Source organism: Lates calcarifer, linkage group LG20 (assembly GCF_001640805.2).
Source record: "Lates calcarifer isolate ASB-BC8 linkage group LG20, TLL_Latcal_v3, whole genome shotgun sequence".
NCBI lineage: Eukaryota > Metazoa > Chordata > Actinopteri > Centropomidae > Lates > Lates calcarifer.
In genome coordinates this window covers 20723365-20745707 of record NC_066852.1, presented here as the reverse complement: position 1 = coordinate 20745707, position 22343 = coordinate 20723365, and the positions used below count along the sequence as shown (strand labels likewise).

The 22343-nt window shown below is 38.9% G+C and overlaps 5 protein-coding genes across 5 annotated transcripts; all 5 read right to left on the bottom strand.

Moving 5' to 3' along the window:
• Positions 1–3691: 3691 nt before the first annotated feature.
• LOC108893198 (olfactory receptor 1-like) lies at positions 3692–4675 on the bottom strand. The gene has a single exon (XM_018691056.1). The coding sequence runs from the start codon at positions 4673–4675 to the stop codon at positions 3692–3694; it is 984 nt and encodes a 327-aa protein (XP_018546572.1).
• A 1009-nt stretch (positions 4676–5684) lies between these two features.
• LOC108893197 (olfactory receptor 1-like) lies at positions 5685–7633 on the bottom strand. The gene is made up of 2 exons (XM_018691055.2): positions 6675–7633; positions 5685–5844 (listed from the first exon to the last, which is right to left on the bottom strand). The coding sequence occupies exons 1-2, from the start codon at positions 7627–7629 to the stop codon at positions 5783–5785; spliced, it is 1017 nt and encodes a 338-aa protein (XP_018546571.2). The 5' UTR covers positions 7630–7633; the 3' UTR covers positions 5685–5782.
• A 6790-nt stretch (positions 7634–14423) lies between these two features.
• Positions 14424–15413, bottom strand: LOC108893196 (olfactory receptor 1-like). The gene has a single exon (XM_018691054.1). It carries the CDS (start codon positions 15411–15413, stop codon positions 14424–14426), a length of 990 nt encoding a protein of 329 aa, XP_018546570.1.
• A 2363-nt stretch (positions 15414–17776) lies between these two features.
• On the bottom strand, positions 17777–18843 carry LOC127138924 (olfactory receptor 1-like). Its single transcript, XM_051078765.1, has one exon. It carries the CDS (start codon positions 18841–18843, stop codon positions 17854–17856), a length of 990 nt encoding a protein of 329 aa, XP_050934722.1. The 3' UTR covers positions 17777–17853.
• Positions 18844–20833: 1990 nt separating this feature from the next.
• Positions 20834–21869, bottom strand: LOC108893757 (olfactory receptor 1496-like). The gene has a single exon (XM_018692083.2). It carries the CDS (start codon positions 21867–21869, stop codon positions 20880–20882), a length of 990 nt encoding a protein of 329 aa, XP_018547599.1. The 3' UTR covers positions 20834–20879.
• Positions 21870–22343: the final 474 nt, after the last annotated feature.

Below are 22343 nucleotides of genomic sequence, written 5' to 3'. Positions count from 1 at the left end.
TAAAAATGCAGAACAAATTTAATGCTATCAATGATTAAGTAAATAAACATTATATGACATGAACACTTAACACATAAATTACATAAAAATAAGACTAAAATAAATATATACAGCTTTTAAAACCATAATAATCTGATAAACTGCATTGTATAAGGCCAGTTCTGATCTTAATAAATGGATGAGAAATTGACCAGATTTGACTGATCATAAATGGCATTAAAAACTGCGTCCAACAGTGAAGTACTTTGAAGATTAAACAGAAAAAGGTTGGCCAGTATTCTGAGTTTACATACAGACCTAATATACAGAGACAAAATGTGTCAGTGTTTCCCAAAAACGATTGTTTGAATAAGTGATTATTTAATATTTAACTGACTAAGATGGTTGTAGAGAGCTCAGCTATGTGGGGAGGTAGGGGATCCCACTGCTGAGAGGTCTGAATGCTAAAAACAAGATGTAACACCTAGAACATGTAAACACATGCACATCATACATGAAGCTTGATTTTTTTTTTGTAGAAATGACCACCTTTGTACGTACTGTCTGTATCCGACATGAATAAAACAACATAAAACCCTGATCTTGACTTACAAAAGTGTGGGGGAGGTGGAATATTTGGGAAATGAAGACACCGCTTCCTTTCACAGAAGAAGGCCCAATACTTTGCAGGTGCAGTTGTCCCACACCCCCACCTAATACTTTTCAATTTGCTTCATGACACCAGCTGAATTAAAGACTTTTCCTGCACGCTAGATGACCTGCTCAGAAGATAATAAGCAGCTTCTTGCTGAGTAGGTGCTTACTTGTGAATGTGAATCTGTTCAGTCGGTTTATTTTTAGCACCCAGTATCACTTCAATGTCCCAAAATTTCCTATCAGCTCACTGAGAGAGTTTTAAAGCATCAGCACAACACTGTAAGAATTGTGCTAAACAGATCTAAATGGAATTTCTGACAGAAGCATAGTACCTGTATTGTAAATTGGATGAGAAGTGATTTTATTTTCATCAGTATGCGTATGCAACCAGAATTATCTTGTTCCCACACACAGAATATGATATTCTACAGCCCATTTAACACAAAACTATACTGATCACCTTTTAGCCTCCTACCAAAACTGAATGTAGAGACAGGGAGTCAAAACCTAAATAGCTTCTGACATATCTGCTAATGCTACTAGAAACACAGCAGACATTGTGACACAACTAGCGAATCTACTGTGCATCTGTTTCAGGAGGTATTATACTGTGTAATACTGTAAGGAACAAGTACAAACCACTAGATGGTGCAAGCCAACCAGAACTGCAGACTTTCCCATCACTTTCAAACATGCCCACTCACTAATTTATCAAGCTTCAACTTTGAATTTTGTTCTTTGTCAAGAATTAGATACTGATTTAATCCAGTGTGTAACTGTCTCATAGTTTATGTCATCAATGTGGTAAACCAGTCAATTTGGCTAACTATTGACTGCAGACAGAATTAACAGAATTATCCGTTAATGGCAAAATGTAGAAACGGGACATTACAATACCCACCATATATTGTAAACTATAAACAGTGACTTTAAAAGAAAAGATTATAAACAAATGCACTTCAAATTTTCAGGTGTTCTGGTCTTTCAAAGGTGCTTTTATTCTGTAGGCTCTTAAGGTCTGATGAGATTTACAATCGTTTAAAATTGTGATGAATTTTTGAACAGAATGACAGCTGTGGATTTTGTTTGGTTTGCTGATGACGGAAATGAGGAAAGTACATATGGCCATGTGAGTAGATGCTGATTAGATTCTGATTTAATTCAGTGTGAAACTGTGTCATAGCTTATGTCATCGATGTGCTAATGCAATCGACTCACTTAAGTATTAAGTATGGTATTATCTGTTAGCACAGTGTAGAAACAGGACAAAATTACAATACCCACAGGAAATTGATTTTAAAAGACAAGATTAGAAATACATATACCATAAAGTCTACTGTTATTCAAATGTGATGGGCTGTGTAGGATTAAATTTTATGCCAGATTTTGTTTCTTTGCTGAGCAAAAGAGGGATGGTAAAAATTGGTGGATCAACAGACCACTCAATTGATAGATATTCCAACATTGCCATCTACAGAGCCATGCTTCTACTGTGAATAAAATAAATAATTAGGTTAAATTCAGAAGGGATGGATGTTCAAATACCAGTATGCTAATAGACTAAAGTCACATTATGACTATGGTAAAGATCACTACCAGCTAAATATCAGCATTTTAGTATTGTCACTGTAAGCATATCACAATGCTGATGTCTACTGATATCAGAGGTCAAAGTTTTTCTGCACATACATTAAGTACAGCCTTACAAAGCCACTCACGTGGCTGTAGACTCAGTGTTGTTGAAGGCTTAACTGGAGCTCAACTTCAGGATTTAATGATCAAGTAATAATATGACGACTTAAATGACGCAGTTAAAAATCGTATCATCTAATCACCTTATCTGGGTTTCTGATCATTCTCTGTTGGTGCAGATGTAGAGTAATCAAGATATGTAGACATAGAAATCTGATTACTGATTACATCTGTGAATAAACAGGTATCTCATTTGCAAGGGTCATATACTGAATAAGTTCACGAATAGGACTGCATGTAACCATTATTCTCATTACTCATTAGACTAATTCAAATTATAATATGCAACAACCTGTTTTATTTAACAAACAGTCCAAAACTCAAACAAATTAAGTTCACTATCACACATATCTGTGATAAAGGGAAGCTGCAACCAGAGAATATTTCACATTTTTACAGATAATATAACTAAAAGTATTTATAAATTAACAAAATAGTTGCCAGTTAATTTTCTGCCAATTGATTGGTCAATTAATCAACTAACCAACTAACCATTATAGCTCCAGTCATAAGAATCAAAACCAGGATACTAATGTAAACAAACACAGAGTATGAGAGCTCCAACCTACTAACACATTACAAAATAAGTATTGCAGGTAGGTAATTTCCAAAATTTTAAAACAGATGTAAACAAACTAATGTATTGTGTATTTGTCCCAAATAATTGTTGTCTTAAGCAGTGTAAAGTCAAAACAACAGATCATAACATACTGAAATGATTGAAATGATTAATTTTGCATGATCATCAAAAAACACACAACTAAATTATATAAATTATGTACATCAATTCAGACCATTTACTGCTACATTTTAGGATGATGTTTATTTCATTGGATGAATGTAGAGAATATTTGGTGTGGACAGTATTACTGTCTGACTTTTACATGCTTAAGTGTGTATAATCTCATGACACAATATGAATAATAATATGACTTCCAAGATTAGAAAACCAATGGAAGCAAGATGATGTGTCAGATTGCTGCTCTTCACATAAACACATAAATAGCTATAAATATGGTGAATTGCTGTAAAATACAAGAAACAAGTAGTCACTGCTGTTGGAGACATTTGCTGTTGAGTCTGTTGAGGTCATTGTGTCACACCTGCTTTTTAAGACAACAGTGATAAATTCTTGCTATCTTAAGCAGTGTACATGAGCCACATACAGAAATTCCCAATTTCATATTGAATAGGAGGTCATAGTATAGCTAATGAAATATAAACAATTTCTCTTGGTATTCAGATTTAGCAAAATACATACAATAACACTCTGTAATGTGTCAATACAGCAGTTATAAAAAGTTCATCTTTTGGACAAGGTTGTGTTGCTGAGCCTATTTCTTTTGCAAAGTTTCCTGATAGAGTTTAGCACTTCTTCTGTCTTTAAAGAATATATAATGGGATTGAGCAAAGCTGGTATGGTTTGTGTCAAAGTAGAGTTTATGATCCTGGCATTAGGATGGATGTAGGAGACAAGTCCAGCTATGTTGGTGCCCACGAAGGGAAAAAAGAAAATAGCCACAAGGAACAAGTGAGAAGTACAAGTTTTCATTGCTTTGAGTCGCTCCCCTGCTGATGCAATCCTGCTCAGTGCTATGGAAATGAAAACATATGTCAAAGCTATCAATACAGGAGGAATACAGAGAATTATTATGAAAAGGGAAAATGCTACCATGTAATTTAAAGAAATGTCATTACAGGCCAGACGATATACTGGTGCATGATCACAGAAAAAGCTTTTTATCACCACAGATTCACAGAAGGAGAGGCGATCGATAAGCCCAACCATGAATGCCATTGCACTCAATAGAAAAATCCATGAAAACAACAGCATTGCCGCAATAGCTGGTTTAGTCACAATACTATGATACCTTAAAGGGAAGCAAATTGCTATAAATCTGTCATATGCCATAGTGACGAGTGTCCATGACTGCATACTTGTGAAGAACAAAACAAAGAACATGTAACTTAAGCAAGCCTCGTAAACAATGCCTCTCCTGTCAAACAAAAATGTGTCCAAGACTTTTGGAATGAGAGCAGTGCTCCCACATAAATCTGTAAAAGCCAAGTTGAACACAATCATGTACTTAGGCGTATGAAGAGTCTTGAACAGGTAGATAACTGAGAGAAGAAGGCCATTCCCAACAACAGTCATGATATAGACAAAACACAGGAAGACATAGTAATACTTAACATGAGGGATGTTGGAAAACCCATTGAGATAGAATTTTGCAGGACGAACAAATGTGGCATTAAATATGATGGCAGCTTTCTCTTCTGAGCCCATTATGAATATCTGTTTACCTAAATGTGTAAAAGAAAATAACAGGGTATATCATAAAGTGTGACACAGCTGCTTAATAGTTACTGTGATGAAAAAAAAAACCTAAGCCCTTACAACATCAAATGTGTAGTGAACCAAAGTGAGTTGTCTGTGAGAGAACTATCATTTATATTTTATCTTGTTCACTGTTTGACAGTAGAAGTGCAGGTGACTGGTCACATGGTCATGAATTAGATGGTGATTTATTTCAGTGTATAATTGTCTCATAGCTTATGTCAATGTGTTGATGTAATCATCTCAGTTAAGTACAGTCACCATGATATTGGACTATCTATTAGTGGAACAGTGTAGAAAGAGGACAAAATAACAATAATTAGAATTAATTAGAATTAATTACTGATTCTTAAAGAATATATAAGAGATAAATACATCACACAATCCTGTCCTTTATACTGCAGGCTTTTTTGCAACAACCTGCAGTATAAAGGACAGTTTATAGGTAGATTAATTAACTTTTTGTGTTCTTTTTCTAACACCATTCAGTGTTATTAAAGATTATTCAGTGTTTAATAAATTGCCTCAGCGTGATGCACAGGTTGAACTGTGCTATGGGCATAAGTTACACAGGATAATCCAGAGCAGTGTCTGCATCAAGTCAAGCTGTTCCTCTGGCACCTTGTATTTGTTTGCCCGTGAACTGATGACTTTGTAACACATTACAACAAAGTTACTAGTGTTGAGTTAACAGTAATTTGTTAGCTGAGCCAAGTGCCCAGAGGTCTGCTAACATGTCACGGTAAGCAAACTTTTACAATACGCTATTGACAGACAGGCTAGCACACCTAGTACAGCTGAATATATGTAGTTTTTTTGCTTTCCTGTCACCATATCTTCAACCAATATCCCCAGCAAGAGGTCAAAAACCAAAGTTAATGAGAGCTATGTGGTGAACGACTTCATCTTGCAATCCTCACATGGCACAGTGTACTAAGATACTTGAGAAAGAAGGTGCACAACAGTTGTGGGACTCTCTACAGAACAATAGTTTATTTGAGGATTTTCAGTCAGGATTTAGAGCGCATCATAGTACAAAGACAGTTCTAGTAAAAGTTACAAATGACCTCCTAATTGCATCAGACAACAGTCTTGTCTCTGCTCTTGTTTTGTTAGATCTCAGTGCTGCTTTTGATACTATTGACCATCACATCCAAGTCCTGTCTCTCTGATAAGCTTCAGTTTGCACATGTTAATTACAACTCCTCCATATACACTGTATAATATTGCCAAAACCAGGGCCTCCTGTCTCAAAAGGTTGCAGAAACACTAGTCCATGCATTTGTTATTTCTAGGCTGGACTATTGCAATTTATTACTGTTTGGCTGCCCCAACAAGTCTCTAAAGACTCTCCAGTTGATCCAAAACGCTGCAGCATGATTACTGACAGGAACTAGAAAAAGAGATCATATTTCTCCTTTCTTAGCTTCTCTACTTTGGTTCCCAGTGAAATCCAGAATAGATTTGTAGAGCTTAAACTTTAACCAAACTTATTGTGTCTGTATGAGACCATAGACACTACAGACAATAGAAAAAATATGTAAATATGTAAATATAAAAATATGTACAGTATTTTTACTTTAAACTGACAGATATAATAGTTTGTAAAGTTTAAATACATTTTTGCTGCTGAAGTATTGTAAAACAAGTTACTGCTGATGCTGTCATTTTCCAAAATGATCATTATCCTAAGCAGTGTACAGTCAAAACATATTGACATACCTGATTTCACTTTGCAATGGACATTGTTCTGTGACTGTTGGAATAGAAAATACAATCATTTCTCAGATATCACATTACAGCCACAATTTAAAAGTAAAATTATGGTAGGTACTCATACAATGTTCAAAGCAAGAAGTCACAAAAAACAATTGCACAATTTAATACTCTGTACTGTGTCAATACAGCAGTGATTAAGAGGTCACCTTTTTGGACAAGGTTGTGTTGCTAAGCCTATTTCTTTTGCAAAGTTTCCTGATAGAGTTCAGCACTTCTTCTGTCTTTAAAGAATATATAATAGGATTGAGCATAGCTGGTATGGTGTGAGTCAAAGTAGAGTTTATTATTCTGGCATTAGGATGGATGTAGGAAGACACTGAGGTTATATTGGTGCCCAAAACTGGTAGAAAGAAAACAGCCACAAGCATCAGGTGAGAAGTACAAGTTTTCATTGCTTTGAGTCGTTCTGCTGAAGCAATCCTGCTCAGAGCTATAGAAATGCTAACATATGTTAAACCTATTAATATAACAGGAATACAGACTAGTATAATGAAAACAATCCATGCCATTACGACATTTATAGATGTGTCATTACAGGCCAAACGAAATACTGGTGCATGATCACAGTAAAAGCTTTGTACCACCAAAGATCCACAGAAGGAGAGACGATTGATAAATCCAACCATTACAGCCATTACACTTGATAAACAAAACCAAGAAAACAACAGCATTGCAGCAATAGCTGGTTTAGTCACAATACTATGATACCTTAAAGGGAAGCAAATTGCTATAAATCTGTCATATGCCATAATGACAAGTGTCCATGACTGCATACCTGCAAAGACGAAAACAAAGAACATATAACTTAAGCAAGCCTCATAGACAATGTATCTCCTGTCAAACAAAAATGTGTCCAAGACTTTTGGGATGAGAGTGGTGCTCCCACATAAATCTGTAAAAGCCAAGTTGAACACAATCATGTACTTAGGCGTATGAAGAGTCTTGACCAGGTAGATAACGGAGAGAAGGAAGCAGTTCCCGACAACAGTCATGATATAGACAAAACACAGGAAGACATAGTAATACTTAACATGAGGGATGTTGGAAAACCCATTGAGATAGAATTTTGCAGGATGAACAAATGTGGCATTAAATATGATGGCAGCTTTCTCTTCTGAGCCCATTATGAATATCTGTTTACCTAAATGTCAAAAGAGAAAATAACATGATATAGTATAAAGTACAATACATTTGTTTGATAGGAACTGCTGGAAGCAAACTCACCTATGACCGCATCAAGTATGCAGTGCACTAAAGAGTGTTGTCTGTGAGAGAACTGCCCTTTATATTTCATCCCTTTCAGTGTGGGACAGTAGAAATGTGGGTGACTGTGTCACATGGTCATGAATAATATATTGATTTATTTTAGTGTGTAATTGTCTCATAGTTTACATCATCAATGTGCTGATGCAAACAACTCAACTGAGTATAGTCACGAGGATACTGATTAATAGTAGTGTAGAAACAGGACAAAATTACAATACTGTTTCCCTCTTTTTTCCCTGTCCCACCTGTGTCATGTTAGTAATTATCCCTGTGTGCATATATTGTCCCCTCTCTCCCCTGTTCCTTGTCAGAGTATTGAGTTTGGTTCCTGGATCCACAGGTTGCATTCCCTTAGTTCTTGGTTATTTTATGTTTTTTGTTGTATATAATCTTTCCAACGCATTCTGGGTAAAAAACCTCAACTGGCTCCTTTCTTAGCTCCCTCTTCACCACAATGGTCCATAGCAATGTCCACATTATTGCTGATGATGCACCAATGCCCCTGCAGTCTCCCACTCCATCCTATGCTCACTTGTGAACAAGACCTTGGGACAGTAACTCTCCCCTGACCTGTAGGGAACAATCCACTGTTTTCCGGCAGAGAACCATGGCCTCAGACTTCGAACTACTGACTCTCACCCTGCAGGTCTTGGTCTGATGAAGCCAACAGAACCACATCATCTGCAAAGAGAAGAAACAAAACTCAGAGGTTCCCAAACCTGGACACTCTCCTCACCACAGCTGTGCCTTGAGATCCTGTCCATAAATATCACAAGGGGCAACCCTGGTCCAGCACGCACTGAAAATGTGTTTGACTTTGTGCTGAGAATGTGGACACAGGTCTCACCTAAGTTGCACAAGGACCAGATAGCAATACCCCCAACAGGGGACCCAGGTGACACAGCCATGGGCCTTCTCTTAGTCCATAAAACACATGTAGACTGAATGGTCAAACTCCCCTGACCCTCTCAACAATCCTGCAAGGGTAAAGAGGTGGTCCACTGTTCCACGGCAAGCGCAGCTATGTTGGTGCCTATAAAGGGTAGAAAGAAAATAGCCACAAGGATCAGGTGAGAGGTACATGTTTTCATTTCTTTGAGTCGTTCTTCTGCTGATGCAGCCTTGCTCAGTGCTATGGAAATGAAAACATAAGAGAAACCTATCAATATAGGAGGAATAAAGATGATTATTATGAAAAATACAAATGCTACTATGAAATTTAAAGACGTGTCATTACAGGCCAGACTATTTACTGGTCCATGTTCACAGAAAAAGTGTTATGGTTTGGTTTAGTTTGTCTTTGTGTTGTGTTTTTTCTTTTTGTGCTCTCTCTGTTCCCCCTCCCTTTTCTGTTCTTTTGCAGAGCTTGTGTGTGGCAGGGGGTGTGGCTGGCTCCTCCTGTTGGCTGCTGAGGCACACCTGTTTTCACTCAGTCCATTTCCCTCCACCTTATAAGCCCAGCCTTCACTCCTGCTCACTGCCAGAGTATTCCTTGCTCACGCTCCGCATGCAGTTTCCCCAGCGTTTCCAGTGGCAAGATTCTCCTGTGCTCCACAGCTTAAGACTTCTTCCAAGCTCCCTGCCTCACCTGTCTGCTTTTTGTTCTGGTTCTGGTCAGTTTGGTGATTAAAAGAACTTTCTGTTTGAACTCTCCAGTGTGTGTTCATCTCTGGGGGGATTGAGAGGGTGAAACAAGCCCTCACCTCTCAAGGAGCAAGTGTGGGACAACATGAGAACGCTCTGAAGGAAATTATGGATAAGCTGCTCCACCTGGCCTCCAGTATGACTCAGCTTAACGACCGTCTGAACCAGGTCTCCACTCAGCTTTCTTCACTGGCGGCTCCTGTCCCTTCTCCGGATCCACCTGTTAATCCTTCTGCTCCAGCTGCCTATCCTATCCAGCCCAGCCATCCTCATGAGCCCTTTATCCCCACTCCAGACAGGTATTCAGGAGAAGTAGGGTCATGCAGTCAGTTTCTCCACCAGTGTTCACTAGTGTTTGACCAGCAGCCCTTAACCTACTCAACTGACAAATCTAAGATTGCTTTTATCAGCAGTTTACTGTCAAGGATGGCATCAGCATGGGCCATGGCCACAGCTAACGCTAACTCTCCTGCTTGGCAGTCTTTCCATTTATTCTGCAGTGAGTTTCGTAGAGTTTTTGACCACCCGCTTCAGGGTAAGGAAGCCGGTAACAGGCTTCACTCCTTGCGTCAGGGATCCCTTTCTGTTGCGGCTTATTCCATTGACTTCCACAGTCTCACAGCCGAGAGTGGGTGGGATGAAAGGGCCTTACAAGGGGTTTTTCTGCGTGGGCACAGTGAGGAACTTAAGGATGAGCTAGCTGCTCGGAATGAGACCTCCACTCTGGAGGAATTAATTTCCTTGGCCATCCGTCTTGATAACCACCTTAGTGAGAGACGCACGGAGAGAGTAGCCAGACTGAGGGCCCCTTCCCTTCTGTCAAAGTCCCCTCACCCTTCTGGTCCCATGGTACCTTGCCCACCTCCGGAGCCACCTTCTTCCAGTGCATCTTCCCTGGCTGCCTCATCCTCCTCCAGCAAAGAGGAGCCCATGCAGTTGGGGAGGATGAGGCTCTCTCCCGCTGAATGTCAACGCCGCTTCCTCCAGAGACTTTGCATCTACTGTGGTGGAGATGGTCACGTCCTCGCTAACTGTCCCAAACGGCCAAAAGATTTGGCTCATCAGCCGCTAGGGGGACGTTGGTGAGCCATACTTCTGTTTGTCCATCCCCCTCCAATCGCATTCCACTTAAAGGTACTGTTTCCTGGTCTCAAGTAAACATACCTCTCCATGTCCTTGTGGACTCTGGCTCTGATGACAATTTCATTGACTCTGGTATTGTTTCCCTCAGAACCCCTTCCTGAACCCAAGGAGGTTTTTGCCCTTGATGGTCGTCTCCTGGCCCGTGTCACTCTCCGAACTGTCCCTGTGTCCCTGCTTCTTTCCGGCAATCATCATGAAACTATCTCTTTTTATATCATTCCCTCACGTTCTTTACCCTTAGTATTAGGTCTCCCCTGGCTCAAGCTCCACAACCCACACATTGACTGGTCCACATTAACCATCTCTAATTGGAGTTTATTTTGTCATTCCCACTGTCTGCACTTAGCCATCCCCACCACCATCTCTGCTCCTGTTCTCTCTAAACCTGTAGATCTCGCTTCAGTTCCTCAAGAGTATCATGACCTCCAGGAAGATTTTAACAAGGAGGTTTTTACCCCCTCACAGGCCTTACGACTGCAGCATTGACCTGCTCCCTGGTGCCCCCTATCCCACCAGCAAGCTCTGCAACCTCTCCAGGCCTGAAAGGGAGGCTATGGAGTCAAATATTTCAGACTCTCTGGCAGCTGGCCTTATCCGTCCATCCTCCTCACCCATGGGAGCGGGCTTCTTCTTTGTGGAAAAGAAGAACAAGACTCTTTGGCCCTGTGTTGACTACAGGGGCTTGAACGAGATCACCATCAAGAATGAGTACCCTCTTCCCCTGATTGACTCTGCCTTCAGTCCCCTCCACCAGGCCACCATTTTCTCCAAGTTGGACCTACGCAATGCGTACCACTTGGTGAGAATTAAGGAGGGGGACGAATGGAAGACTGGTTTCAACACTCCTCTAGGACATTTTGAGTACCTAGTCATGCCTTTTGGGTTAACCAACGCGCCTGCAGTTTTCCAGTGTCTTATTAATAATGTCCTCCGTGATATGCTCAATAGGTTTGTTTTTGTTTACTTAGATGATATTTAGATTTTTTTCTCGCACCCCTCAAGAATATGTGCAACATGTCCGGCTTGTTCTTCAGAGACTTTTGGAAAACAGACTCTGAAAAGTGCGAGTTTCATGTGTCTTCCGTCAGTTTTCTGGGTTTTGTGGTTGCAGAGGGGCAGATCAGGCCTGACCCTGCCAAGATTAAGGCAGTGGTAGAATGGCCCACTCCCACCAATAGAAAGCAGCTACAAAGATTTCTAGGGTTTGCCAACTTTTACCGCAGATTTATCCGTGACTACAGTCGAGTAGCTGCACCACTAACCAAGTTAACCTCTGTTAAGTCACCCTTTGTTTGGTCTCTTGCTGCTGAAGCCACTTTCGCTAAGCTTAACAGTGTGTTTTCCTCTGCTCCTGTGTTGTGTCTTCCTGATCCTTCTGTCCAGTTTGTTGTGGAGGTCGATGCCTCGGACTCTGGTGTGGGGCAGTCCTGTCCCAACGATCCACCCCTGATCAGAAGCTTCACCCCTGTGCATTCTTCTCTCGCCGTCTTACACCTGCAGAGAGAAACTACGATGTGGGGAATCGTGAGCTGCTGGCAGTAGTGCTGGCCCTTCAGGAGTGGAGGCACTAGTTGGAGGGCTCTACTCACTCTTTTGTTGTTTGGACTGACCACAAGAACTTGTCTTACCTCTGTTCTGCCCACAGGCTCAACTCCCGTCAGGCCCGGTCAGCGTTTCTGGTGGCCCTTCATGTCCACTGACACCAAGGAGTTCGTCTCTGCCTGCTCAGTCTGTGCCCGGAGCAAGACCTCTCATCGTGCTCCTGCTGGTTTCCTGTGCCCCCTTCCTATCCCCCATTGGCCCTGGTCTCACATTGCAGTGGACTTTGTCACCGGCCTGCCACCATCAGAAGGTAACAACACAATCTTAACTGTTGTTGACCATTTTTCTAAGTCAGTGCACTTTATCCCTCTGTCCAAACTCCCCTCTGCCCTTGAGACTGCTAATTTGCTCACCCAGCATGTATTCAGTTACATGGTATCCCCCAGGACATTGTGTCTGACAGAGGGCCACTGTTCTCTTCCTGAGAACTGTGGGGGCAACAGCCAGCCTCTCCTCTGGCTACCATCCCCAGACTAATGGCCAGACTGAGCAGGCAAATCAAGATCTGGAAGCAGCCCTTCGCTGCGTTGCCTCTCATCACCTGGCTTCCTGGTCTTCCCACCTTCCCTGGATTGAATACGCCCACAACTCCCTGGTCTGCTCTGCCACAGGTATGTCTCCATTTATGACTGCTAATGGCTTCCAGCCCCCGCTCTTCCCTGCACAGGAGACTGAGGTGGCAGTTCCCTCTGTGCAGGTGCGCCCAGTATAAAGGACAGTTTTTAGGTAAATTAATGAACTTTTTGTGTTATTCTTCTAACACCATTCAGTGTTATTAAATATTATTCAATGTTTTATAAATTGCCTCAGCGTGATGCACAGGTTGAACTGTGCTATGGGCATAAGTTACACAGGATAATCCAGAGCAGTGTCTGTCAAGTCAAGCTGTTCCTCTGGCACCCTGTATTTGTTTGCCCGTGAACTGATGACTTTGTAACACATTACAACAAGGTTACTAGTATTGAGTTAACAGTAATTTGTTAGCTGAGCCAAGTGCCCAGAGGTCTGCTAACATGTCACGGTAAGCAAACTCTTACAATACACAAAACTACTAAACCCTGTGTGTGAATGCTATTGACAGACGGGCTAGCACACCTAGTACAGCTGAATATTTATAGTTTTTTTGCTTTCCTGTCACCATATCTTCAACCAATATCCCCAGCAAGAGGTCAAAAACCAAAGTTAATGAGAGCTATGTGGTGAATGATTTCATCCTGCAATCCTCACATGGCACAGTGTACTAAGATACTTGAGAAAGAAGGTGCACAACAGTTGTGTGACTCTCTACGGAACAATAGTTTATTTGAGGATTTTCAGTCAGGATTTAGAGTGCATCATAGTACGAAGACAGTTCTAGTAAAAGTTACAAATGACCTCCTAATTGCATCAGACAACAGTCTTGTCTCTGCTCTTGTTTTGTTAGATCTCAGTGCTGCTTTTGATACTATTGACCATCATATCCTATTACAGAGACTGGAGCATTTTATTGCCATTAAAGGAACCGCACTAAACTAGACCAAGTCCTGTCTCTCTGATAAGCTTCAGTTCACACATGTTAATTACAACTCCTCCATATACACGAAAGTTGGACAGTTATACAGACAGGAGTTCCACAAAGGTCAGTGCTTGGACCAATTCGGTTCACCTTGTATATGAGACCAATCAGTTAGCTAAACTTTAAGCATGCTTTAGGGACATTCAGACTTGGATGACAAGCAATTTCCTGCTACTAAACTCAAGATAAGACTAAGGTTATTGAAAACCTCAGAAACACACTTTCTGATGATACTATTATGCCAGATTTCATTGTCCTGGCCTCCAGGCCCACTGTAAGGAATCTCAGATTTAACTTAGACATGTTACTTAAATATGATAACGGACAATAGAAAAAATATATAAATATATAACCATAAAAAAATGTACAGTATTTTTACTTTAAACTGATAGTTTGTTTGTAAAGTTTAAGTACATTTTTGCTGCTGAATTATTGTAAAACAAGTTACTGCTGATGCTGTCATTTTCTAAAATGATCATTATCCTAAGCAGTGTACAGTCAAAACATATCGACATACCTGATTTCACTTTGCAAGGGACATTGTTCTGTGACTGCTGGAATAGAAAATACAATCATTTCTCAGATATCACATTACAGCCACAATTTAAAAGTAAAATTATGGTAGGTACTCATAAAATGTTCAAAGCAAGAAGTCACAAAAAACAATTACACAATTTAATACTCTGTACTGTGTCAATACAGCAGTGATTAAGAGGTCACCTTTTTGGACAAGGTTGTGTTGCTGAGCCTATATCTTTTACAAAGTTTCCTGATAGAGTTCAGCACTTCTTCTGTCTTTAAAGAATATATAATAGGATTGAGCATAGCTGGTATGGTGTGAGTCAAAGTAGAGTTTATTATTCTGGCATTAGGATGGATGTAGGAAGACACTGCAGTTATATTGGTGCCCAAAACTGGTAGAAAGGAAATAGCCACAAGCATCAGGTGAGAAGTGCAAGTTTTCATTGCTTTGAGTCGTTCTGCTGAAGCAATCCTGGCCAGAGCTATAGAAATGCAAACATATGTCAAACTTATCAACATAAGAGGAATACAGACTAGTATAATGAAAACAATCCATGCCATTACGACATTTATAGATGTGTCATTACAGGCCAAACGAAATACTGGTGAATGATCACAGTAAAAGCTTTGTACCACCAAAGATCCACAGAAGGAGAGACGATTGATAAATCCAACCATTACAGCTATTACACTCGATAAACAAAACCAAGAAAACAACAGCATTGCAGCAATAGCTGGTTTAGTCACAATACTATGATACCTTAAAGGGAAGCAAATTGCTATAAATCTGTCATATGCCATAGTGACAAGTGTCCATGACTGCATACCTGCAAAGACGAAAACAAAGAACATATAACTTAAGCAAGCCTCATAGACAATGTATCTCCTGTCAAACAAAAATGTGTCCAAGACTTTTGGGATGAGAGTGGTGCTCCCACACAAATCTGTAAAAGCCAAGTTGAACACAATAATGTACTTAGGCGTATGAAGAGTCTTGACCAGGTAGATAACGGAGAGAAGGAAGCAGTTCCCAACAACAGTCATGATATAGACAAAACACAGGAAGACATAGAAATATTTAACATGAGGGATGTTGTAAAACCCACTAAGATAAAATTTTGCAGGATGAACAAATGTGGCATTAAATATGATGGCAGCTTTCTCTTCTGAGCCCATTATGAATATCTGTTTACCTAAATGTCAAAAGAGAAAATAATATAATATAGTATAAAGTGTGACACAGCTGCTTAATAGTTACTGTGATGAAAAAAAAAAAAACCTAAGCCCTTACAACATCAAATGTGTAGTGAACCAAAGTGAGTTGTCTGTGAGAGAACTATCATTTATATTTTATCTTGTTCACTGTTTGACAGTAGAAGTGCAGGTGACTGGTCACATGGTCATGAATTAGATAATGATTTACTTCAGTGTATAACTGTCTCATAGCTTATGTCAATGTGTTGATGTAATCATCTCAGTTAAGTACAGTCACCAGGATACAGAATTATCTGTTAGTGACACAGTGTACAAAGAGGACAAAATAACAATACCCACTAGAAACCATAATTAGTGATTCTAAAAGAATATATAAGAGATAAATACACACCTCACACTCTACTGTTATTCAAATGCTGCCGGCTGTTGCAAAAAAGGCCTGCAGTATAAAGGACAGTTTATAGGTAAATTAATGAAGTTTTTGTGTTATTCTTCTAACATCATTCAGTGTTATTAAATATTATTCAGTGTTTAATAAATTGCCTCAGCAATTTGTAACGCATTACAACAAGGTTACTAGTGTTGAGTTAACAGTAATTTGTTAGCTGAGCCAAGTGCCCAGAGGTCTGCTTACATGTCACTGTAAGCAAACTTTTACAATACACAAAACTACTAAACCCTGTGTGTGAATGCTATTGACAGACAGGCTAGCACACCTAGTACAGCTGAATATATGTAGTTTTTTTGCTTTCCAGTCACCATATCTTCAACCAATATCCCCAGCAAGAGGTCAAAAACCAAAGTTAATGAGATCTATGTGGTGAATGACTTCATCCTGCAATCCTCACATGGCACAGTGTACTAAGATACTTGAGAAAGAAGGTGCACAACAGTTGTGTGACTCTCTACAGAACAATAGTTTATTTGAGGATTTTCAGTCAGGATTTAGAGCGCATCATAGTACAAAGACAGTTCTAGTAAAAGTTACAAATGACCTCCTAATTGCATCAGACAACAGTCTTGTCTCTGCTCTTTTGTTAGATCTCAGTGCTGCTTTTGATACTATTGACCATCACATCCAAGTCCTGTCTCTCTGATAAGCTTCAGTTTGCACATGTTAATTACAACTCCTCCATATACACTGTATAATATTGCCAAAACCAGGGCCTCCTGTCTCAAAAGGTTGCAGAAACACTAGTCCATGCATTTGTTATTTCTAGGCTGGACTATTGCAATTCATTACTGTTTGGCTGCCCCAACAAGTCTCTAAAGACTCTCCAGTTGATCCAAAACACTGCATCATGACTACTAACAGGAACTAGAAAACTATTTTTGTTCCCAGTGATATTCCAGAATAGATTTTTAAAGCTTAAACTTTAACTTTAAACTGATAGATATAATAATTTGCAATGTTTAAATACATTTTTAACTTCTTGCTGCTTAAGTATTGTAAAACAAGTTACTGCTGATTTTCTAAAATGACTTGGATGACCAGCAATTTCCTGCTACTAAACTCAAGACAAAACCAAGGTTATTGTACTTGGCCCGGAACACCTCAGAAACACACTTTCTGATGATATGATTATGCCAGATGGCATTGCCCTGGCCTCCAGGCCCACTGTAAGGAATCTCAGATTTAACTTTGATCTAGATATGTCCTTTAACTCCCACAAAAACAAACTTCTAGGACAGCCTTCTTCTACCTGTGTAATATTGCCTAAATCAGGGACCTCCTGTCTCAAAAGGATGCAGAAAAACTAGTCCATGCATTTGTTATTTCTAGGCTGGATTATTGCAATTCATTACTGTTTGGCTGCCCCAACAAGTCTCTAAAGACTCTCCAGTTGATCCAAAACCCTGCAACATGATTACTCACAGGAACTAGAAAAAGAGATCATATTTCTCTTTTCTTAGCTTCTCTACTTTGGTTCCCAGTGAAATCCAGAATAGATTTTTAGAGCTTAAACTTTAACCAAACTTATTGTGTCTGTATGAGACCATAGACACCACAGACAATAGAAAAATTATGTAAATATGTAAATATGAAAATATGTATAGTATTTTTACTTTAAACTGACAGATATAATAGTTTGTAAAGTTTAAATACATTTTTGCTGCTGAAGTATTGTAAAACAAGTTACTGCTGATGCTGTCATTTTCTAAAATGATCATTATCTTAAGCAGTGTACAGTCAAAACATATTGACATACCTGATTTCACTTTGCAAGGGACATTGTTCTGTGACTGCTGGAATAGAAAATACAATCATTTCTCAGATATCACATTACAGCCACAATTTAAAAGTAAAATTATGGTAGGTACTCATACAATGTTCAAAGCAAGAAGTCACAAAAAACAATTACACAATTTAATACTCTGTACTGTGTCAATACAGCAGTGATTAAGAGGTCACCTTTTTGGACAAGGTTGTGTTGCTGAGCCTATTTCTTTTGCAAAGTTTCCTGATAGAGTTCAGCACTTCTTCTGTCTTTAAAGAATATATAATAGGATTGAGCAAAGCTGGTATGGTGTGAGTCAAAGTAGAGTTTATTATTCTGGCATTAGGATGGATGTAGGAAGACACTGAGGTTATATTGGTGCCCAAAACTGGTAGAAAGAAAATAGCCACAAGCATCAGGTGAGAAGTACAAGTTTTCATTGCTTTGAGTCGTTCTGCTGAAGCAATCTTGGCCAGAGCTATAGAAATGCTAACATATGTCAAACTTATCAATATAACAGGAATACAGACTAGTATAATGAAAACAATCCATGCCATTACGGTATTTATAGATGTGTCATTACAGGCCAGACGATATACTGGTGAATGATCACAGTAAAAGCTTTGTACCACCACAGATCCACAGAAGGAGAGACGATTGATAAGTCCAACCATTACAGCCATTACACTTGATAAACAAAACCAAGAAAACAACAGCATTGCAGCAATAGCTGGGTTAGTCACAATACTATGATACCTTAAAGGGAAGCAAATTGCTATAAATCTGTCATATGCCATAGTGACAAGTGTCCATGACTGCATACCTGCAAAGATGAAAACAAAGAACATATAACTTAAGCAAGCCTCATAGACAATGTATCTCCTGTCAAACAAAAATGTGTCCAAGACTTTTGGGATGAGAGTGGTGCTCCCACACAAATCTGTCAAAGCCAGGTTAAACACAATCATGTACTTAGGCGTATGAAGAGTCTTGACCAGGTAGATAACTGAGAGAAGGAAGCAGTTCCCAACAACAGTCATGATATAGACAAAACACAGGAAGACATAGTAATACTTAACATGAGGGATGTTGGAAAACCCATTGAGATAAAATTTTGCAGGACGAACAAATGTGGCATTAAATATGATGGCAGCTTTCTCTTCTGAGCCCATTATGAATATCTGTTTACCTAAATGTCAAAAGAGAAAATAACATAAAATATAATAAAGTGTGACACAGTTGCTTAATAGTTACTGTGATGAAAAAAAAACCCTAAGCCCTTACAACATCAAATGTGTAGTGAACCAAAGTGAGTTGTCTGTGAGAGAACTATCATTTATATTTTATCTTGTTCACTGTTTGACAGTAGAAGTGCAGGTGACTGGTCACATGGTCATGAATTAGATAATGATTTACTTCAGTGTATAACTGTCTCATAGCTTATGTCAATGTGTTGATGTAATCATCTCAGTTAAGTACAGTCACCAGGATACAGAATTATCTGTTAGTGACACAGTGTACAAAGAGGACAAAATAACAATACCCACTAGAAACCATAATTAGTGATTCTAAAAGAATATATAAGAAATAAATATACACCTCACACTCTACTGTTATTCAAATGCTGCAGGCTGTTGCAAAAAAGGCCTGCAGTATAAAGGACAGTTTTTAGGTAAATTAATGAACTTTTTGTGTTATTCTTCTAACACCATTCAGTGTTATTAAATATTATTCAGTGTTTTATAAATTGCCTCAGTGTGATGCACAGGCTGAACTGTGCTATGGGCATAAGTTACACAGGATAATCCAGAGCAGTGTCTGCATCAAGTCAAGCTGTTCCTCTGGCACCCTGTATTTGTTTGCCGATGAACCGATAATTTGTTAGCTGAGCCAAGTGCCCAGAGGTCTGCTAATGTGTCACGGCAAGCAAACGCTAATGACACACAGTTGGTTTAAACTAAACCCTGTGTGTGAATGCTATTGACAGAAAGGCTAGCACACTTAGTACAGCTGAATATTTATATAGTTTTTTTTTTTTTTGCTTTCCAGTCACCATATCTTCAACTGATATCCCCAGCAAGAGGTCAAAAACCAAAGTTAATGAGAGCTATGTGGTGAATGACTTCATCCTGCAATCCTCACATGGCACAGTGTACTAAGATACTTGAGAAAGAAGGTGCACAACAGTTGTGTGACTCTCTACAGAACAATAGTTTATTTGAGGATTTTCAGTCAGGATTTAGAGCGCATCATAGTACAAAGACAGTTCTAGTAAAAGTTACAAATGACCTCCTAATTGCATCAGACAACAGTCTTGTCTCTGCTCTTGTTTTGTTAGATCTCAGTGCTGCTTTTGATACTATTGACCATCATATCCTATTACAGAGACTGGAGCATTTTATTGCCATTAAAGGAACCGCACTAAACTGGACCAAGTCCTATCTCTCTGATAAGCTTCAGTTCGCACATGTTAATTACAACTCCTCCATATACACTGTGTAATGTTGCCAAATCCAGTGACCTCCTGTCTCAAAAGGTTGCAGAAACACTAGTCCATGCATTTGTTATTTCTAGGCTGGACTATTGCAATTCATTACTGTTTGGCTCCCCCAACAAGTCTCTAAAGACTCTCCAGTTGATCCAAAAGGCTGCAGCATGATTACTCACAGGAACTAGAAAAAGAGATCATATTTCTCCTTTCTTAGCTTCTCTACTTTGGTTCCCAGTGAAATCCAGAATAGATTTTTAGAGCTTAAACATTAACCAAACTTATTGTATCTATATGAGACCTCTGACCTATTAACAAACAGACAATAGAAAAAATATATAAATATGTAAATATAAAAATATGTACAGTATTTTTACTTTAAACTGACAGATATAATAGTTTGTAAAGTTTAAATACATTTTAAACATCTTGCTGCTGAAGTATTGTAAAACAAGTTACTACTGATGCTGTCATTTTCCAAAATGATCATTATCCTAAGCAGTGTACAGTCAAAACATATTGACATACCTGATTTCACTTTGCAAGGGACATTGTTCTGTGACTGTTGGAATAGAAAATACAATCATTTCTCAGATATCACATAACAGCCACAATTTAAAAGTAAAATTATGGTAGGTGCTCATAAAATGTTCAAAGCAAGAAGTCACAAAAAAACAATTACACAATTTAATACTCTGTACTGTGTCAATACAGCAGTGATTAAGAGGTCACCTTTTTGGACAAGGTTGTGTTGCTGAGCCTATTTCTTTTGCAAAGTTTCCTGATAGAGTTCAGCACTTCTTCTGTCTTTAAAGAATATATAATAGGATTGAGCAAAGCTGGTATGGTGTGAGTCAAAGTAGAGTTTATTATTCTGGCATTAGGATGGATATAGGAAGACACTGCAGTTATATTGGTGCCCAAAACTGGTAGAAAGAAAATAGCCACAAGCATCAGGTGAGAAGTACAAGTTTTCATTGCTTTGAGTCGTTCTGCTGAAGTAATCCTGCTCAGAGCTATGGAAATGCTAACATATGTCAAACTTATCAATATAAGAGGAATACAGAGTATTATAATGAAAGCAATCCATCCCATTACGGCATTTAAAGATGTGTCATTACAGGCCAGACGATATACTGGTCCATGATCACAGTAAAAGCTTTGTACCAACACAGATCCACAGAAGGAGAGACGATTGATAAGTCCAACCATTACAGCTAATACACTCGATAAACAAAACCAACAAAACAACAGCATTGCAGCAATAGCTGGTTTAGTCACAATACTATGATACCTTAAAGGGAAGCAAATTGCTATAAATCTGTCATATGCCATAGTGACAAGTGTCCATGACTGCATACCTGCAAAGACGAAAACAAAGAACATATAACTTAAGCAAGCCTCATAGACAATGTCTCTCCTGTCAAACAAAAATGTGTCCAAGACTTTTGGGATGAGAGTGGTGCTCCCACACAAATCTGTAAAAGCCAAGTTGAACACAATCATGTACTTAGGCGTATGAAGAGTCTTGACCAGGTAGATAACTGAGAGAAGGAAGCAGTTCCCAACAACAGTCATGATATAGACAAAACACAGGAAGACATAGTAATACTTAACATGAGGGATGTTGGAAAACCCATTGAGATAGAATTTTGCAGGACGAACAAATGTGGCATTAAATATGATGGCAGCTTTCTCTTCTGAGCCCATTATGAATATCTGTTTACCTAAATGTCAAAAGAGAAAATAACATGATATAGTATAAAGTACGATACATTTGTTTGATAGGAACTGCTGGAAGCAAACTCACCTATGACCGCATCAAGTATGCAGTGCACTAAAGAGTGTTGTCTGTGAGAGAACTGCCCTTTATATTTTATCCCTTTCAGTTTAAGGACAGTAGAAATGTGGGTGACTGTGTCACATGGTCATGAATAATGTATTGATTTATTTTAGTGTGTAATTGTCTCATAGTTTACATCATCAATGTGCTGATGCAAACAACTCAATTGAGTATAGTCACAAGGATACTGATTAATAGTAGTGTAGAAACAAGACAAAATTACAATACCTGCCAGAAATTATAAACCATAATTAGGGATTTTAAAAGACAAGATTAGAACTACATATACCATTAAGTCTACCGTTATTCAAATGTGCCTTTATACTGCAGGCTTTTGCAAA

What these genes read in the sequence shown, in the direction of transcription:
- LOC108893198 (XM_018691056.1), bottom strand. Translation starts at nt 4,675, where the DNA reads ATGGGCTCAGAAGAGAAAGCTGCCATCATATTTAATGCCACATTTGTT.
- LOC108893197 (XM_018691055.2), bottom strand. Translation starts at nt 7,629, where the DNA reads ATGGGCTCAGAAGAGAAAGCTGCCATCATATTTAATGCCACATTTGTT. An exon ending in TTGCAAAAGAAATAGGCTTA is followed by an intron (nt 5,845 to 6,674) that starts GCAACACAACCT and finishes AGCAGCACTGAG; the next exon opens with ATCTAACAAAACAAGAGCAG.
- LOC108893196 (XM_018691054.1), bottom strand. Translation starts at nt 15,413, where the DNA reads ATGGGCTCAGAAGAGAAAGCTGCCATCATATTTAATGCCACATTTGTT.
- LOC127138924 (XM_051078765.1), bottom strand. Translation starts at nt 18,843, where the DNA reads ATGGGCTCAGAAGAGAAAGCTGCCATCATATTTAATGCCACATTTGTT.
- LOC108893757 (XM_018692083.2), bottom strand. Translation starts at nt 21,869, where the DNA reads ATGGGCTCAGAAGAGAAAGCTGCCATCATATTTAATGCCACATTTGTT.